General features: G+C 41.4%; 2 protein-coding genes and 1 pseudogene across 3 annotated transcripts in view; 1 reads left to right on the plus strand and 2 right to left on the minus strand.

Annotated features, from left to right (window-relative positions):
* Nucleotides 1–3,368: 3,368 nt before the first annotated feature.
* gpha2 (glycoprotein hormone subunit alpha 2) lies at nt 3,369–4,007 on the plus strand (the record flags this gene model as incomplete). The annotated part of the gene is made up of 3 exons (XM_079216324.1): nt 3,369–3,489; nt 3,630–3,814; nt 3,903–4,007. The coding sequence occupies 3 exons, from the start codon at nt 3,369–3,371 to the stop codon at nt 4,005–4,007; spliced, it is 411 nt and encodes a 136-aa protein (XP_079072450.1).
* A 2,095-nt stretch (nt 4,008–6,102) lies between these two features.
* LOC306734911 (glycoprotein hormone beta-5-like) lies at nt 6,103–8,485 on the minus strand (annotated as a pseudogene). Its single transcript has 3 exons — nt 8,362–8,485; nt 7,201–7,408; nt 6,103–6,291 (listed from the first exon to the last, which is right to left on the minus strand). The product of its transcript is annotated as a glycoprotein hormone beta-5-like (transcript).
* Nucleotides 8,486–14,114: 5,629 nt separating this feature from the next.
* ppp2r5b (protein phosphatase 2, regulatory subunit B', beta) overlaps nt 14,115–14,422 on the minus strand; it is a gene marked incomplete at both ends in the record, with an annotated part of 29,983 nt that continues 29,675 nt past the window's right edge. Inside the window, one exon of the mRNA XM_079216320.1 lies at nt 14,115–14,352. Coding sequence (XP_079072446.1) covers nt 14,115–14,352 — 238 coding nt within the window. The remainder of the gene's footprint in view (nt 14,353–14,422) is intronic.

The raw sequence follows: 14,422 nt of genomic DNA on the forward strand, positions 1-14,422 counted from the left end.
GGTTCACCTCCCGCTACTGTTTTGCGACTGATTTTATGACATAGTGAGGTCCTTGACTTCCCGAAACAGTTCTCCTGGAAGTTTATCAAGCTCTGTCAGACAAAAGATAGTTTATTGTTATGGCCCAATATCACTAGGCTCTAGAGTCTCAGTGGGCTTTATAGGATTCACCACCCAGCCCAAATTCTCTAGAGACACATGGCAAAACTCACTGAAAAACCAAAAGCATCAAAGGAACCTCAGGAGATACTAATTCTTGCTGTTCCAGTAAGTAAGATATTTGTTCCTTTAACCCTGAAACCCAGTTTCTTGTGGATACTCACCACAAGAGAACAAAGGACACCCATGTTGTGTCTTTGGCAACACTTTGAAAGTCATCTGTGGTGTTTGTGACCTTTGTGTCACCAAAGTGTCCAGAAACAGCTGCAAATGTCCAACAAATCATGAAAGAGTTATTAAAAGGATGTCTTTACCCGCTGTAGTTTGGACAGGGTGGTTGCTATGCTGGCTTTCTTAAGACAAGAAAGACGAGAAGCAGAGCCAGGCGTTCCCCACAATATACCCATCATGTGCCACACACACACAATGACCCAAACCCACAATATCTTCTGACCCGACCCTGTCCTTCCTCCTGCAGCCACAAATGGAAAACCCAGGCAGACTTTGTGTGTGTGAGGTCTCCCATTCGGTGCATTTATTAGTTCACTGCATCAACTGGCAGCTGAGGCCCAGAATATAATATTTTTTGTGTGTATCCCACACGTGCGTCTTAATGCATTTGTGTGTGTGTGTGTGTGTGTGTGTGTGTGTGTGTGTGTGTGTGTGTGTGTGTGTGTGTTTTCTAACTATTGTGGTGGTGCGTTGATGGAAAACCTATCTAGTTTTCCTCTGTGTCACAGCAGCGGTCCCCCTAAAGGTTGAAAAACAGAGAGCGAGGAGGGGGAGGGTGGAGGGGACAGAGAGACGCTAACACACTCCAGGAGAAAGACGTGAAAGAGAGAAGGGAGGATTTTTTTGATAAGAATATTTTTGATAATTTCACACTTTTTTTTGGTGCAGGTAGAAGACAGAGGAATCTGTGGAAAAAGAGGAGAAAAAAAAGATGAACGCACTCTCAGCTCTCTAATTGTGGGCGTGTCCAGAGCTATAAGTGCCTTCGCTCTTACCTGTGTTACTTATATCCCTGCATGAGGCTCAGAGCAGACACACTCACACACACACCTGTCAGTCGCTACACGTGCCCTGCAAGCCAGACGCTGCACTCTCCACTTTACGTCTTCAGGTAAGACTACTATTTACACCTGGAATGAAGCTCAGTGCATCCGCCTGCATGTTGGTGGAATAGACCTTTAAATGCTTGTTCTGTGACATTTATAATGTGGTCTTCAGATTGCTGCTTTCTTATAGAATTGAGTTTTTGTATGAGGAGAATTCTGTTCCTCAATTTGGGGGAAATGCACCTTTAACCCTTTTATTTCTCCTTATGTTTATGTACGTTCTCATTCTGCTGACCTTTGACATGTATGTTTATTTTAATCATAATATTACCACATTTTGCTAATGTGTAAATGGTCCATATTTAGAATATGTACTTGTTCTTGAAACATGCACACATTTTGCCCTGTTTGTTTTTTTACATTTTATAAATTCTTTTGTTACTTTGACTTTCATGACAACATTCCTATTTGTAAAACACAAAACACAGCACTATTGTTATTTAGATGGGGGACTATATATATATATATATGCTTTTTTTTTTAAAAGACACCAGACAGTGATGTGTCTCCATTAAGTCTGTTGTATTTTTAGAATGTATTTTTCTTGTCATTAAGGCTGTAATAATTTGACCACAGATAATGCACAACAAGTTATGATACTACTTTGGAAAAAACTGTTTTGAATGACATATTGGCATGATCAGTGCTTTTTAGAGGTTGCAGGTTCTTTGTAAAAAAAATAATTGAAAAACTGATTACACCTGTGTGTAATGATGCAGATGGTCCAAATTGCATCTGTAAAATACATTTTTTATAATTTCTAATTAAAATAAAATCTTCTACTGCAACTTGTTGGTCAGTATCTGGTCTATGAACTAAATTATTAAAACAATAATGCATCTACGCACACTTTTTTAATTATCTTTAAAGGCAGCACTGACTGACACAACTTCATTTTGACAAGGTTTCTGTGTGCATGGAATACTTTTCCAAGCACTTAAGTGTCTTTTCTGAGGAAGATATTACTTCGGCTATATTGGTGGTCTTGAACCCCGGCCCTCCCTCTAGCGGGGTGCAGCGTATCACGATTCACGACCCACTTTCCTCAAAGACAAACCGAACCTTCAGGCGTGGAAACCCCACATTAGAGGTAAAAAGCCGGGCATTTCCCCCTGCCCCACCAGCTGACCCGGGGTCATTGGCCACACACACACACCCACACACACACACACACACACACACACACACACACACACAGTCCTGAACCGTTAATTTGTTCATAACAGCAGCGTTCATGGTCCCCAGGGCCGTTCCACCATCACCACATAGGCAATTCCCAAAGCTCCAGTCGCAGGGGAAGCAGAGCTGGAAAGAGCTGCCATTTCAGAGGGCAAGGGTCAGGATCACTAAATTCCCAGGAATACATGACTTTATTGTTGACACACGTGTTGGAGTGGATGTGTGAGAGAGGGGTGGTGGGGTCGTGAGCACGTGCATGCATGGACACTCACTCAAGATCATGCATTCATGCTTGTGACGGGGAAAAACTTTTTTACGTATCCTAAAGAATTTATTCATGTCTGGTTTTTGATTATGTTGCTGTGCAGCTATACATGTACGTCTGTACCAGTCAGAGTGTGTTAGCCGTGTATGTATGCGTGTGTCAGCGGGTATAGCTGGTAAATGAGGCATACTGAAAAGATAAAGACCGCATTGTTTTTATTCACATTAGCCGTTACTCAACCGAGTGACACACAGGCAGAGGCGCTGGATGGGAAATCACCTCGGTAGATAAGGGAGGGGGCTGTGGGCAACGCTTTGATTCAAGGTTTGATTGAGGAGTTCAGCAGGAGGGGATCGCCAAAGAGGGATAGAAAACTCAGCAGCAGCTTCTTCAGCTCACATATCATGTTTAGATAAGAGCCTCCTCACAATTTAAAGATGTTGATACTTTTTTTGCAGTTCTTCAGATTTTTCAAAAGTTAAAGAGGTCCAGTTTGATAGTATTTTACAAAACCAAAAGCAAAGATTTGAGAAAAGCCCCTAAAGAAGTTCAAGTTGGCATTAAAACCCTGTAAAGATTTCCTCTCGGTCACAGTAACGTCTTACACACTTTGTTGGTCTGTTTGGATCCTCCAGGCTGCCATCCAGATGTCTCCGTGCATGACCTCACACTTCTGCTTGCTGGTCCTACCAGTGATGTCACTGCTCCTGCTCTTCTCTCCTATTGGTTGGAGCTATGACGGCCTCACCCCAGGGTGTCACCTACACCGTGAGGAACACACACAAACTGCTTTTCCAGTGTCTTGAAGAACAGCAAAAGTCCTTCTAACTTAATGATATACGTCTCAAGTTCCCGCTGTTCATATCAACGTATCACAATAGATTTGGCATCTTCTCTCCCCTCTCCAGCCTTCAACGTGACCATCCGCAGTGACCGCCGTGGCACATGCAAAGGCACCCACCTCGTCTACGCCTGCGTGGGTTACTGCGAGTCCAGCGCCTTCCCATCCAGATACTCGGTGCTGGTGGCCTCCAACTTCACCCACAACATCACCTCCGCTTCACGATGCTGCACCATCAGCAAGGACGCCAAGGTGAGAGAACAGGATAACTAAGAAGGTTAACTACTGCTTTTGATCATTTCTACCGGTTGTTCATGTCCTGTGGCTTGACTCTCCTCAGGTCAAAGTTCGCCTGGACTGCCCTCGAGGTCGTCACCATGACGAAATAGAGATCCTGACGGCGAAGGCGTGCCGCTGTGACATGTGCCGCAAGTCCCGCTACTGACAAGACAGGATACCTGCATACCCATGTACACCAGGAATAGAGCCATATTTAGTCAGTTAAGCGCTACAAACTCTGGTAAATTATTGAAATACAACCCTTTTTCTATCTATTTTGACTTTTTTTGAATGTTGAAGGAAATCCACTTTAACTTATTGAACTGAAAAGGAATCAGTTCTCTAGTTGCTGTCAAAACTAGGGTTTCTTCCATTTGTGTTCTTCAAAAACATCAAGATCTCTGCAGATCTACCATGTGACTCTGAAATGTTCTACTAAAATCAAGTGAAATTCATAACACCTGCTTTGGTTCAGTGGTTCAATATGATCAAAATCCAAAATTCACACTTTTTGAGGTCTGTAAAGATTTCGGAGTGTGTGTTTTTGAGTGCTTTTGTAAAATGTGACGTATGGGAGGTTTTTCTCAAAGACTTGATTGATGCACATGTGATAAAAGGCTTTATAAACCATTATGTCACTCACACTTCAAACTAACTGAACCTTTTTATACATTTTAGCTTTGAAGCTTGGCAGACTCTTGACTTAAAGCAGCTGGAAATAAGAATCACACCACCATTACCTACAGTAGTGACTCAGGGCCAAGTGTAAGTACACAGAGACTCCAGGATAATAATTAAACTCTACCCCCCAAAAAGACTGAGTTTACATCACTTTCACATTTTCAAGCATGGCAAAATGAATCAGAACATTACATTGCAGTTAAGTCATCCCATTGACTCGGTTAACCAACAAAACAGTAGATATATACGGTCACGCTTTGCAATCAACATAAAGATCATGTGACACGTAGTTTCATTCTTTGCAATAACCACTAAACACGGACAAAAGACCAAAGAATGTACAACTTTTATTTATATTTATGAATTTGAACTAAAGGACACTTTGTAAATAGTATCTATTGATGAAACCAAATATTGTTGGACATGTCAATGAAATGAAAAGAGAAAGAATGCACTGTATAGTTTGTGATGAAATTGTATTTCAATAAATGTCTATTCTGCAACTGTGAAGTCATTTATTCTTCTCACTTTACACACACACATGAACCTGTTTCCGCTAAAAGGACAGTACACTAAAATGGCTGGTTGATGGGGAATGTTAATCAGCAGGTGTGGTGTATTTTTCAAATACTCTCTCAGCCAGTCACATGACGGGTCTCATCGTTGGAAAAGAGGCCATGATGCTCCCTGGTAACCGGCTGTCTCCTTCATAAAAAAAAGCATAATATCGAGTTATAATCGTCGGATGTGTGTAGACGTCTGTATGGTTGTACTGTAGCAGCCTGGTGTGGGTTTCAGGCGATTTACTGAAGGTAAACACAGTGAACGTGTGAAGGCTCTGTGTGCCCTGCTGCCTTCAGGTGCTGCAGGGATTTTCCCTTCTGAAGGAGAAGCTTTTCATGCATAAACCAGCTGTGGACAGCAGATACTGTAAGAATAAAATTAATATTTATCCATAGATCAATGCAGACTGATTTAATGACTTATACGCTCTAACAGATATAATATAGTAATATAGAACGTAACATATATAAGTAATACTAATAAGTAAAGTAAAGAGTTACTTCTTATACATCCTAATCACGAGCATGTCGCGAGAGTTTCGCAAGTTCTTTACCCAAGTGGAAAAATATGACGAGCAGGTACGAGTTGGTCTCTCTGTATAATGTGTATGTATCATGTCACCTTCATGAAAACAAATTAAACTCAATCATAAGAAAAAATTATAAAAATACAATTTAAATAATGAAGATATTGAGAAGTTATTATTGTGAAACCTTTTTTTTCACCTGGAGATTTCAGTCTTGCTAACTTCGTGGCAAAGACTCACAGAACTCTTATTTTTAAATGTAATGCTTGCTCTGTGACGTATCTCCTGTATATACGTACGTACACACACACACACACACACACACACACACACACACACACACCTTTTCTGCAGAAAGACTCATTTCTAGGTCACTAGATGTCAAGTATCACACTTAGTAAAAAGGTCTTGATTTCATGGTTTTATTCAGAGTCATTCATATCAGTAAAACTGTTGATAACGTTGTTGGCTGAAGGCGGGATCCTGCCCGTCAGAAGGTCTCACACTCCGTGTCCTGTGTGGAGCACACGGCACAGTGGCAGTGCAGGGCCATGGGGTAATGGTAGAGAGGGGAGACGTTGGGCTGGCAGCCCGGCAGGCGGGCGGTCATGTGGCGGACACGACTGTACGTACACACGCGGTGTTGTCGGTGGATGTAGGGGGGATCCGGCACAGGTTTCTGCAGGGTTCACACACACACACGCACACACACACACACACACACACACACACACACACACACAGGAACACAGAAACACAGGTTACTTTTGCTCTCCATATGCTCTTTGACTCGACCCATTTTCCCCACATACAATGAGGGAATATTGGCAGTGAATGCAACACGTTTCTGAGATCTCTACACTTTGTCAGCATGTGTTGGAGACATGATGACAAAAGTGGTTCATTCTTGAGCTTGGAATCCACTTCCTAGCTCTTCCCTGAGCTTTCAACTACACCTCACTGTCTTCTTTGGAATGGAGTATAATGATGCAGTTAAAAAGTACACTTACTGCTGCTGAGGAGGACCATGAGACGCTGTTGAAAGTCTTGGAAAAAAAGCTTGGAAGTGGACTTTAAACTGCGACTTTAAATTAACTTCTGCCATGTGCTGAGTCAGCTCTGGTATTGCTGATTCAGAGCTCTTTCTCCTCTGAAGGCTTTGAGTCCGACTACAGTTTCCCTGAAGCTTTTCTTTCAATCGACTCAGAGGTTAAATTTGAAATCCCTGCAAACTAGAATGAGTTCAGTAGAAGTTCAGTAACCCTCCCTGCTTGGAGGGATTTAAGCACTTCTTACAACAATGACATATGGGTCTGAGCCGAGAATTGGTTCTTGGCCATCTTTGGGTTTGGGTTGAGTCCTGGGCCGTTAAAATAAACTGAAAAATCATTTATTTTATGTTTCACAATTACTGTTTTATAGAAGCGTTCAGAAATAACAAAAGAAAAGAGTGTGATTCCTACTTTGGTGAAATGTAGCTTATGTTCTATCACTTCACTGTGTGTGTGTGTGTGTGTGTGTGTGTGTGTGTGTGTGTGTGTGTGTGTGTGTGTGTGTGTGTGTGTGTGTGTGTGTGTGTGTGTGTTCCCTCCCAGGTGTGGCAGCGCCCCCAGCAGGCCTCGGTGCTGATGCGCAGGCCCGTGCAGCCCGGCTTCTGGGCCACGAAGGAGAACTCTCGCACGGCGCAGCCGCGGAAACCGTGAAGTGTGGTTGTCAGGGCAACGCCCACCTTCGCTGTCCCTGCAACCAGGAGGAGGAGGAGGAGGAAAGAGGGGGACAGGGGATGGAGATGCATGCTGGGAAAGAAGAAAAAGAGTAAAGTATCTTTGAGGGAGGCAATATAATTTGTTCAAATCTGTATATAATCACTATACCTCAGCTATGGCTACAGGCGACCTTCTCTACCTGGGTTCAACAGTTTAAAATAAAGATTTCTTTTTTGTCATGTTTACAGGCTAAAATATTCAGTTTGGCCTGTTGCTTGGGATAGATAATCAATCGCTAAGGGTTACATTGTCAATATTTTACATATACAGGGGAAGATGATCCAAAATAGCTGAAAAGACACTTTTAGAGCAGTGTATTGTGACATTATCCTTGGCTCACAAATCCCTCTAGTGTTTATTATGGCCACCACGGTGATCAATACACTGTAGTAAAAAAAATAATAAATAAAAGTAATTATCGAAATGGATAATTATTATATTTAAGTAAACTAAACTTTCCCACAAAAGATTTTATTGTTTCAATTCTCTGGGACAAATCGGACAGTTCTGCACAAAAAGCATTTTTTCTTTTCTTGTTTCAATCAGAATCAAAGGTCATTTCCTCAATGTTTCTGGAGACATCTGCTTAATTACTCTTCAAGCAAACCACTTAAACTGCACTAAAACAACTGGAATCACCTCAACTCAGCCAGACTGCAGAGTGCTTATTAAGAAATATAACACTGACATAAAAATACTTTCTGCATGAACGGAATGATGTGAATACTTTTAGAGCCAATGAGACACTAACATGTGAGTACAATAACTCCATATGAGCTATGGAACTACACCAACTGTGGAGTAAAATAGCCTGCTAACATAATTATGAACACTTTTCGTCCCTAAAGCAGTTCAAAGTATCTTAAATATGATTATTAGTCAAAGGAATGTATATCTGCTCTACATAACTTCATGGATGATAAAACAAAAATCACTTCTCACCTTTTCAGCTGAAGTTCTTGCAGGGATTTGAGCAGCTGGACTCCGGTGTCTCTCTGCCCGGACAACAAGCAGTGAATGGAACCAATCTATCCTTATTGTTGTTTTTAGGAGGCCATTAGGGCGGACGGACACTCTGACATCATAGCAATTACAATGAAATACCATTAGAGACCCCAAGCCAGAAATAATGGAGACTCCCTGGAAAAAACTAAGGCTTGTCTATGTTTTCTTAGCCTCAGCCTGTATCTCTCTGTGTGAGTGAGTGTGCGTGTGTGTGCGTGTGTGTGCGTGTGTGTGCGTGTGTGTGTGTGTGTGTGTGTGTGTGTGTGTGTGTGTGTGTGTGTGTGTGTGTGTGTGTGTGCGTGTGTGTGTATGAGAGTTCTTTATCCAACTTTGGTCTACTCTTAGTGATGTGAGGATTGTCAGTACTCATTTTGACACTTACTGTGACAAAGGATTGGTATTATGACAACAAAGAACGGAACTTTTAAACGTTTACTGCATGGGTCATTTAAAACCTTGGGCACCAGAGAAAAAGGTGCATTGGCTATGACTTTCAAAAGTCCTGTCGATTTCAAATTGAATGGATTAAACAAGATAATGTGACCTCATCAGTGCTGTCACGTGGATCTTTTTGTTGTTAAAGTTTTCAAATCATTTCACTGTTTGTATGTTTTAGCACATTTACTAAAACGTACCCATTTACATCACGGTGCTGCTTCAGAGTTTGGGGCGCATTTTTCCATTCATTTTTCAGTCATAATGCTATGATATTTTATGTTAATTATGATGAATTACGCAACTCAAGCAATTTACAAAAGTCTGCTTATTGATTTTACCCCAATATGAAAATTAATGGGAATCAATGGTTGCCTGAAACGGTTGGAAAATACTTCAAAACTACACTTTTCAGCAGATTAAAGCAGCATTTCTTGCTAAATAAGATTGACAGTATCACCTAAATAAGACGAATGTTAGTCCAGTATTAAATCTCCTTTTCGTTCTGTTCTCCAGATACTCCTGAGGGAAATATTCAGCTATGTAGCTAGGTGCTAACTTGCTGTTTTAACCTGCTGTTTGATGCCATAGGCCGGTAGTGTAGAGTGAGTTTATAAGAGCTGTTACGCAGCTGCCAAAAATCAAAACAATATGTTGAAAGACACATTGTTTATATAAACTGGTTCAGATTTCCGTAAAATGAATTGTGCCTGTTCATCAAAGTATCAAAGTAAGTGGAATAAACATTATTGGAGAGACAAAAGAGGTGACACAAAAACAGCAGACTCCCAGAGTGTTTTCTCAAAGTGAAGTTTCATTTTTAGCACATAGTTTTTTTTTCTCCATTCTACACCCCGCTGTAATGTTACGTACAGTAGTAAGCTTCTCTACATTCAAACCCCCCCCACCCCCACCGCTGTGTTGGTCCCCAAAATATACATCTTCTTCTTCCCCTGCATCATCTTAATCATCTTCTCTAAGGTTTTTCTTCAACACAACAAACACAGACCATTGGGCAGACAGTGCAAATCTAGAAATTCAGTGAAATTGCTACGTAATGCAGTTGTATGTTTCGGTAACATTATATTCTCATTCTGTTACTGTTGCTCTGACTTATTGCCATTCTATCGTGTCTAACTCTACGTCTTTTCTTTCCTCTGTCTTTCTCCTCCTCTGTTTTCTTTGTATCTCTACTGCTTTCATCGCATCCGTTCACATCACCCCTCTGATGTAAAGCATTTGTTTCAATTTGGCCACATGGAAATGGCCACAGAGAGGAAATGTGACAGTGAATGAAACCAGCATTGGATGGCTGTCTGTGAGGCAATACCCGAGCTCTCTACGAACACTCTCTCTTCTCTCTCTCTTCCTTTTCCGCAGCATTTCTAGAATGTACGACATATCGTAATTCTCGAAAGAAGAATATTACTATTGATCATTAAGTGAGAATTCTAGAACAGTGGGAGCTGGGGTTCTGTTTTCCCAGAGTCAGCTGACCGACTGACAATAACAATCAAGAGGGTTTGTGAGTAAGCCAGCCAAAACAAAAATCATAAGGTAAGCTGAGTTTTATGACAGCACGGTCACGTTTTGTCTGTTTTGAGTGGTGTTTTTTGAGTGCTTTTTGCCTGAATCAAAACAATGCTTGAAATCCAACTAATTGTGAGGCTGTTTCCTTTTTTTGCCCACAATTCCAACAAGCTGTTGTTTCCAGGTGCAGATTTAGAGGTGTTTTCTGGTATTAGGCTGCTAAAACACCTTGCGGGCCCTTAAGGGGTCATGAGATAGATCAGAAGGATCACAAGTAATTTAAAAGGACAATAGATTCAATTACTTTTTTTTTTAAATCACAAAACTATTTTATTTTCAAGGTCTTCCGCAATTTCTTTTTGCTCATTTGTGTTTTTACTGATTGTACTTATGAGGTTGGATCACACACTTGATTTTGTTTTCACTTTTCCTGTGAAATACCGGATATTTGTAAAACTATTGAAGAAGAAAAAAAAACACGACTTGATTGAAATGTTTGCAAAACAGGTCCACGTGAAGGCCACAGGCTTTCAAGCCAAAAGGTTTCTATTTTTAGCTTTTCCCGGAGCTTTCAATCTTATCTCACATCGTCATCATCAGCAGATGGAGTTTGCTCAGTTGTCCCAGAGATTGCTCAGGTACCATCATGCAATAATACGTTGACCTTTCATTCACAATTTGGACAATATTTGACATGGATGTTGGATGCGACATCTGCGTTTGCAGTTAAACGCAAAGCTGTAGCATGAACGTTCGAAAGCTCTTTTGTATAAAGAAGCGATGGCAGATTAGGTGTGAACGCAGCCTGGAAGCATCAGAACAAGCCAACCCAACTCAAAGCGTTAAAACATCCAGAAAACTTGGAAAATTGGGCTCAAAATGCTAAATCAGCTCAATAAAACTTGAAATGCCAATCCGAGAGCTGTTAGTCAAATGGATTTCAAAACCTTGTTGACTCAGGCATGATTTGAAGTGAGTGTTTTGATAAAAACTGCTGGTCTGAAGGGTTTTTGAATGTTTGGTTATGAAGCAGCCGACAGGTAGCTCTGCGTCTCAAGCGTCAAAAAGAACAATCAATCGATTAGTTGTACGATACATTCGGATTCAAACCCTGTCCCTCAGGAAGGAGAGAAGGAGAGAGAGAGAAAAAGAAACAAAGAGAGAACAGTTTTCTCTCATTCTCTATCACTCTGTCTACGCACATCTCCTGCTCACTGATTCACTCACTGGACACACACCGACGCGCACTCGCGCACATGCGCACACACACTCACGCACACACACAACCTGACCATCATCATCAAATAGAAAATAAATAGCATCAGTATCAGTTTTCCACAAAATGAACAAGATCATACAAAAAACAAGAAGAAAAACAACATAATCACAAAGCAAAGTCATTTTTCATTAAATAAATTTACACAAAAAGTACCTTTAAGACAATGTGAATATCAAGGACGCAACAGGAGTAAAAACAAGAGTGGGGGGCTAAACTTTTGAGTGTGACACCCACTTCCTGTTTAACCCCCTAAGAACACACATATTATCCTGAAAGAATGAAAATATTGCTAAAATAATTTTTTTCAGTTTTTTTTCTCCCCTCCTCTCTTTAGCTATCACTCCGTCAAATGATCAGACAAGAATAAACAGATTTTTCTTGATTCACACCGAAAAAGGTTATCATCGTCTAGCAGCGTCATGTCTGCTGATCCTAAAGGAACAGACGCTCCGGGTTCAGAAATCCAACTGGATCACTGTGTTTTTCTTTTGGTCTGAAACACTTGTGGTGCGCTTTATTTGTCTTCCAGTAACCTCTGTGATAGGCGGGGTTTACTAGCCTGCTTGGATTCATTTTTGGTTAAGAATTGGAGGGTTCTGAAGTTCAACTTTGTAAAACGTAACCTAGTCAAATGAGTCAATTTGTAAATCCTTTAACCAAAAAAAATCATCCCTGTGTGCCAAGATTAAAGGTAACCTGTGGAGTTTTTGACCACTAGTAGCGCTCTAGAGTAATGTTTTTATGAGCGGGTCCCCATTGTGTTTGTATTACATCGGCAGTTGGTGGCGGTTATGTGCAACGAAACTTGGCAATATGCCAACAACGGCAGGGAAGAAGGAGATTGCTAGCAAGTAAACATGTATGTAAACAATGCAAGAGTTAAAATATATAGTTTTTTAAATCCAACTTTATAGATGTTGTATTTGAAAGGAAATGCATTCAACACATTTGTCAAGCCTCAAAGATACACACAGTGTGTTTTTTAGTGAGTAACACTGAGTGTAAACATAACTTTGTTTGCTTGCAAGAAAGCTCCACAGGGCACCTTTAAACAAACAGAATAAAACATAATCTTTGAACATGGAATGTTTTTGGATTGTTTTAGAAATACCCCTTTAAAATACACCCATCGCACCACAAACATCCCAAATTTAAAAAGAAAAGAAAAACAGCCACCGCCAATCCAGTTCATTCTTCCCCGCTTTAAGGTCTGTTAAAGGGGAATTCCGCTAAATTTCAGCACTCACATTATGGCCTCATACAGGTAACATGTGATGTGAATTCAAAATTCGAGCCGGCCTTCCCCTTTATGGTATCTGCTACACTAGTGTTTCTCCCATAATACACTACAGAAATATCCAGAGACATATGTATATATATAAAAACATTATCATCATCATCATCATCATCATCAGTAGTACTTAGAGTAGAGTAGAGTAGTAGTAGTAGAGTAACAAGTAAGAAGAAGGAACAGTATTGTACTTTATATCAGTATCATCATCTTCATCAGTGGTTATTTAACCTTGAGAGACTTTGGTGGGACCCCGACAGAATGGAAGAGAAGTTAGCGCCAGAACCAGGTGTGTGTGTGTGTGTGTGTGTGTGTGTGTGTGTGTGTGTGTGTGTGTGTGTGTGTGTGTGTGTGTGTGTGTGTGTGTGTGTGTGTGTTGGGGCCTGTAAACCTAAATGAAATATTGTGGTGCGTCATTCGAGTGTTTTTGTGTGAGATTTTTTTGACCTGGATACACCTCCTCTCTGTAGCTCTGTCATCTCATATATACAGTATATATGTACCTACGTCTGTGTGTGTGTGTGTGTGTGTGTGTGTGTGTATGTGTGTGTGTGTGTGTGTGTGTGTGTGTGTGTGTGTGTGTGTGTGTGTGTGTGTGTGTGTGTGTGTCTGGTCTGTGCAGCAATAGTTTTGGGACATTTTTTGTGTGAAATTGCTTCTTTTGTTTGTTAATGCATTGTGCTATCCACGCATGAAATAAGTATCTCGGACTAAAAGATAAATACGTGGCCACAGTACAGACTCTGACTCGGTCGGTTGAATATCAAGTTAGACCCATGTTTAACGTGGTTAGTGTTGCACCAAAAGAGACATTTCATCTCTTATTTTGAGGCTGATTTGAAGCAGGCCAGCTACCAATTTTGGATACTGACCTGCAGTTTAATAAACCAGCCACTCATTAAAACGACTGTCTGCACTTTCGGACAATATTCATCTTCTGATCTGCAACATAATGTGTGTACAGCAAAAAATGAACCAGTTTCACACAAGTCTGTCAGAAAAGAAAAAGGTGCGATGTTTACCTCGGATCACTGAGTTTGTGCGCTTTTTCACAAAAAGCCACGCTCCCGATGATACAAGATAAAAAGAACAGTGGATTTGTTTTGTACCTTTTCTCTCCCAACACTTTCACCATCGACCTTATGTCTTCTTCCTGTCCCCTACCTCCGTGCTATCCAATCTCTGCAGAGCAGCACCTAGGTGGCGCTCTCCCCACCTCCAGAGGAGGAAGAGGAGGCCCCGCTGGGCTTGAGCTCGGGCTGGTCGGAGTGAGACGTCTGCGGGGACGAAGGGCTCGGTGGGTCCCCTCTCTCGCCTCGCTCCTGGAGGTTGCGCTGGTTCCTGGCCGCCTCGGTGAGCATCTGCATCCGGCGGTCCTGGTGCTCCTCCAGGCCTCGCCAGAGATCTGCACGCTCCCTGTCTCGCTTCAGCTCCCTGCGGGGGTAGGTTGAAGGGAGGAGGAGAGGGATGGAGAGAAAAATAAACAAGAAATTAGCTTTTAGGG

The sequence above is a fragment of the Taurulus bubalis genome (genome assembly GCF_910589615.1).
Source record: "Taurulus bubalis genome assembly, chromosome: 3".
NCBI classification, from domain to species: domain Eukaryota; kingdom Metazoa; phylum Chordata; class Actinopteri; order Perciformes; family Cottidae; genus Taurulus; species Taurulus bubalis.